The sequence below is a fragment of the Arachis hypogaea genome, unplaced genomic scaffold (genome assembly GCF_003086295.3).
Source record: "Arachis hypogaea cultivar Tifrunner unplaced genomic scaffold, arahy.Tifrunner.gnm2.J5K5 arahy.Tifrunner.gnm2.scaffold_22, whole genome shotgun sequence".
NCBI classification, from domain to species: Eukaryota; Viridiplantae; Streptophyta; class Magnoliopsida; order Fabales; family Fabaceae; genus Arachis; species Arachis hypogaea.
Genome location: NW_027255450.1, coordinates 691,430 through 695,019, shown reverse-complemented (window position 1 = coordinate 695,019; position 3,590 = coordinate 691,430). Strand labels below are relative to the sequence as shown.

Below are 3,590 nucleotides of genomic sequence, written 5' to 3'. Positions count from 1 at the left end.
ATTTACCAACAGCTGTGGTGAAGGGTGCAGGAGGGAGCTTTTACGAGGGGAGTACTCATAGTCCATTTAGGCCCCTGTCCTTGATTAGCTTCCTGGAGTGGTCTATTCTTAGACGGTTGGACCAAGCATTGCTACGCCAAGTGGCGTGGTATGCTAAGAAATCCGGATGCCTCAATCCTGGTTTGATGGACCTACTGTAGTTCGATCGATAGGGGTTAGCCCGATCTTATCCGTTTTGGACAACTAAAGTCTTTGATCTCATCATCAAATATGACAAGAAGGATTAAACCTCGTGCGAGAACTTCGTTTATCTCATTAGGATATCCTGGGATTGTTGGTTGCCGGGGAAGAGTCTGACTCAGCCCATTCTATTCTTTAGTAGAGGTCTTACAACCTCGAGACAATGAAAAAGAGAATAGAAGATTCAGTCTAACAACATGTTTAACCATACCAAAGGTAAGTAGTCAGTCGCCAACATTCCATTTGAATTAGTGAATATGGGCGATAGGCAGGCACGTAGTCACTCAGATTAATGCAATCTTTCCCTATCAAAGCCTCCGCTATATTATGACTTTGAAATCAACGCCCTGCCGTCCACATAATGATCGAAAAACGCAGGCTATCTAGAGCCCTTAAGAGCGAAAAGAAGATCAGAAGGAGGAAGTAAGGCCTTCCGCCCACGAGTTTATGGTTCCTGCAGGCAACCTGGCATACCGCAGTCTCATTGATTTCTTTTCCCTAAAGGGGAGCGGAATCCCTTCTAGAAATGTTTAGCCAAGTAGCAGCTAAGAAAGCATTCGCTTTTCGGCTGGAATCGAAGCTGCGGATAGATCAGCAGATAGGTTGCTGCGGATAATTTATCCGCTGTTGATCAAATTAATCGTCTTCAAGATCGTCTGAACTGTATACCTATTCCCTGGTCGCTGGTATATTGATTTACTAACAAGGCCTTCGTACCTCTCGCTCCTAGGACTAGCGGAACTAAGACCTGTGAAAGAAACTAGGAGATAAAGCCCTTGATATGACCTTACGGATTAACACAGAATCAATCTCTGACTTTCTTCCCCTTTGAAATCCATTCTTGCATCTGCTTTCCTTGTTAGCCTAGCTAGTCAACATCCGCTCTCTAGAAAGCACTTTCTAATTCGAATGGGCAAAGCTCTTCCTTCCTTTGGTGATGAAGTTGGGCCGTCTTTATTATGTCAATTCTGAGTCAACCATATTCCCATCCTCGGCTTTCAGCCTCCGAGACTTTCCAACCTTTTCGGTAGGAAGGATCACTACAACTTTACTCAGGTCGGGTACTACCCAATGATCAAGTACCGGTTACAGTACAAGATACCACAACTAATTCACGACTCCTCCATCGAGCAATGCAACTCGAGATGGAACATGTATTATTTCATTCAAAATGGCTATTCTAAAAATATGATATGAACAGTCTTTTCTCATGAAAAATGCAACTTTGAAATTGCGTAGGTGATGGCAGAAAATCCATCAAGAAATTACATAGATAGAGCAGTGCAGGGCTGCTCTTGACAGTTTTCATTTTCGATTGAGAAAGCGGCAGGCCCAAAGAGCACTACAGTAGCGCCTTGCGAGGTCGTAGAGCCGGTAACCCTCGTTCGCCTAAGATCGAAAATGCTCTGTCTTTGAGGAAAAAGAGATATAGATAGTGTTCCAGGATTTCATTGTTTTGAGTCTTTACTTAACTCGACCGCCTTTCTACTCCCATGCTTTTCTTTGGTCAACAACCAAGCACATTGAACAATAGTTCTTCACTACTCCTACAGGCTTGACGGAGTTCAGAGTTCAGTCTGTCTGGAGGGAATTATTTTAGATCAATCACTATGTTTAACAACGTTCGACGCATCTCTTTATTTGATGAGAAGAGTCTTAACTCAACTTCGAGTGATACAGCTTCTATGTGGAATGATTTTCCATCGGTCCCTTCTGACCTGCCACCCTTACCAGCCGACTCGGTTCCATCTGTCCCCTCATTACCTTCCATAGCAAGTGATGTTGAGGTGGAGCAGCCGGCTCCTTCTAATTATAATTACGAGACTCATGGTATTGATGAGGATCATCCGGGTCTTAACCCGGACAGTGAACGTATAGTAGAGCTTCAATCTGATATACACGATAAATTGGGAGAGTTGATGACTAACAAGAGTGACCAAGACGTTCTGAGTGCGGCCGAAGCTTTACATGGCGAAAGCAACAATATCCCTTTTCTGGAGCACCTGTTAGATGATTTGAACAAAAACGGAATAGAAGGTGAAGCCTATAAGGATGCCCTGGATCTATCGAATAGGTTGGGTATATTACCCGATAAAGCAGCTTTGTGTGATGCAGCGGAGCCATGGCAATTAGGATTTCAAGACGCAGCAAGTCCTATGATGCAAGGAATAATCGATTTACATCACGATATCTTTTTCTTCCTCATTCTGATTTTGGTTTTCGTATCACGGATCTTGGTTCGCGCTTTATGGCATTTCCACTATCAAAAAAACCCAATCCCGCAAAGGATTGTTCATGGAACTACTATCGAGATTCTTCGGACCATATTTCCTAGTATCATCCCGATGTTCATTGCTATACCATCATTTGCTCTGTTATACTCAATGGACGAGGTAGTAGTAGATCCAGCCATTACTATCAAAGCTATTGGACATCAATGGTATCGGACTTATGAGTATTCAGACTATAACAGTTCCGATGAACAGTCACTCACTTTTGACAGTTATACGATTCCAGAAGATGATCTAGAATTGGGTCAATCACGTTTATTAGAAGTGGACAATAGAGTGGTTGTACCAGCCAAAACTCATCTACGTATTATTGTAACACCTGCTGATGTACCTCATAGTTGGGCTGTACCTTCCTTAGGTGTCAAATGTGATGCTGTACCTGGTCGTTTAAATCAGATCTCTATTTCGGTACAACGAGAAGGGGTTTACTATGGTCAGTGCAGTGAGATTTGTGGAACTAATCATGCCTTTACGCCTATCGTCGTAGAAGCTGTTCCTAGTAAAGATTATGGTTCTCGGGTATCCAAATTTCCTAGTATCATCCCGATGTTCATTGCTATACTTTCATATGTTCTCTTATCCTCCATGGGCGGGGCCCTCTCGCCATTGAGTGCTGAGTGTGCGTCCTCCCCCTCCGTAAATGGGTCGTCCAGTACCGGCTGGACGTCGTTACTGGGGAGCACCTCGCAGGAACCATCGGTCGTCCCTTCGCCCTCGGGCGTGTGGACGCATTTTGAGCATGCTGCGAACTCCCCCGGGAGTAGCACATCAGTAAATGCACCTATCCCAGCAGAACAAGCTGTGCCTCCCGCTAATCCTGTAGCTGGAGGGGAAGCGGAAGCCGGTCCATCTCATGTGGCCCACTTTCCGTATAACGAGGCGGAGGTCATTGGGGGGACTCGGTTCTGTCGATCCGGAAGCGGCTTTTGGGGGAAGAAAATACCTATCCCTCCGCAGAAGAACTCCGTTTTGCTCATTTTGACGCCCAAGACCGGTTTGAGGTCAAAGCAGATATCGTCATGGAAATGTCTGCTCATGATCCAACTGGTGATTGGTTGA

General features: G+C 44.8%; 1 protein-coding gene across 1 annotated transcript; it reads left to right on the top strand.

Annotated features, from left to right (window-relative positions):
* The first annotated feature begins 1,460 nt into the window (after positions 1 to 1,460).
* LOC114926187 (uncharacterized) lies at positions 1,461 to 3,590 on the top strand. Its single transcript, XM_029296757.2, has one exon. The coding sequence runs from the start codon at positions 1,851 to 1,853 to the stop codon at positions 3,588 to 3,590; it is 1,740 nt and encodes a 579-aa protein (XP_029152590.2). The 5' UTR covers positions 1,461 to 1,850.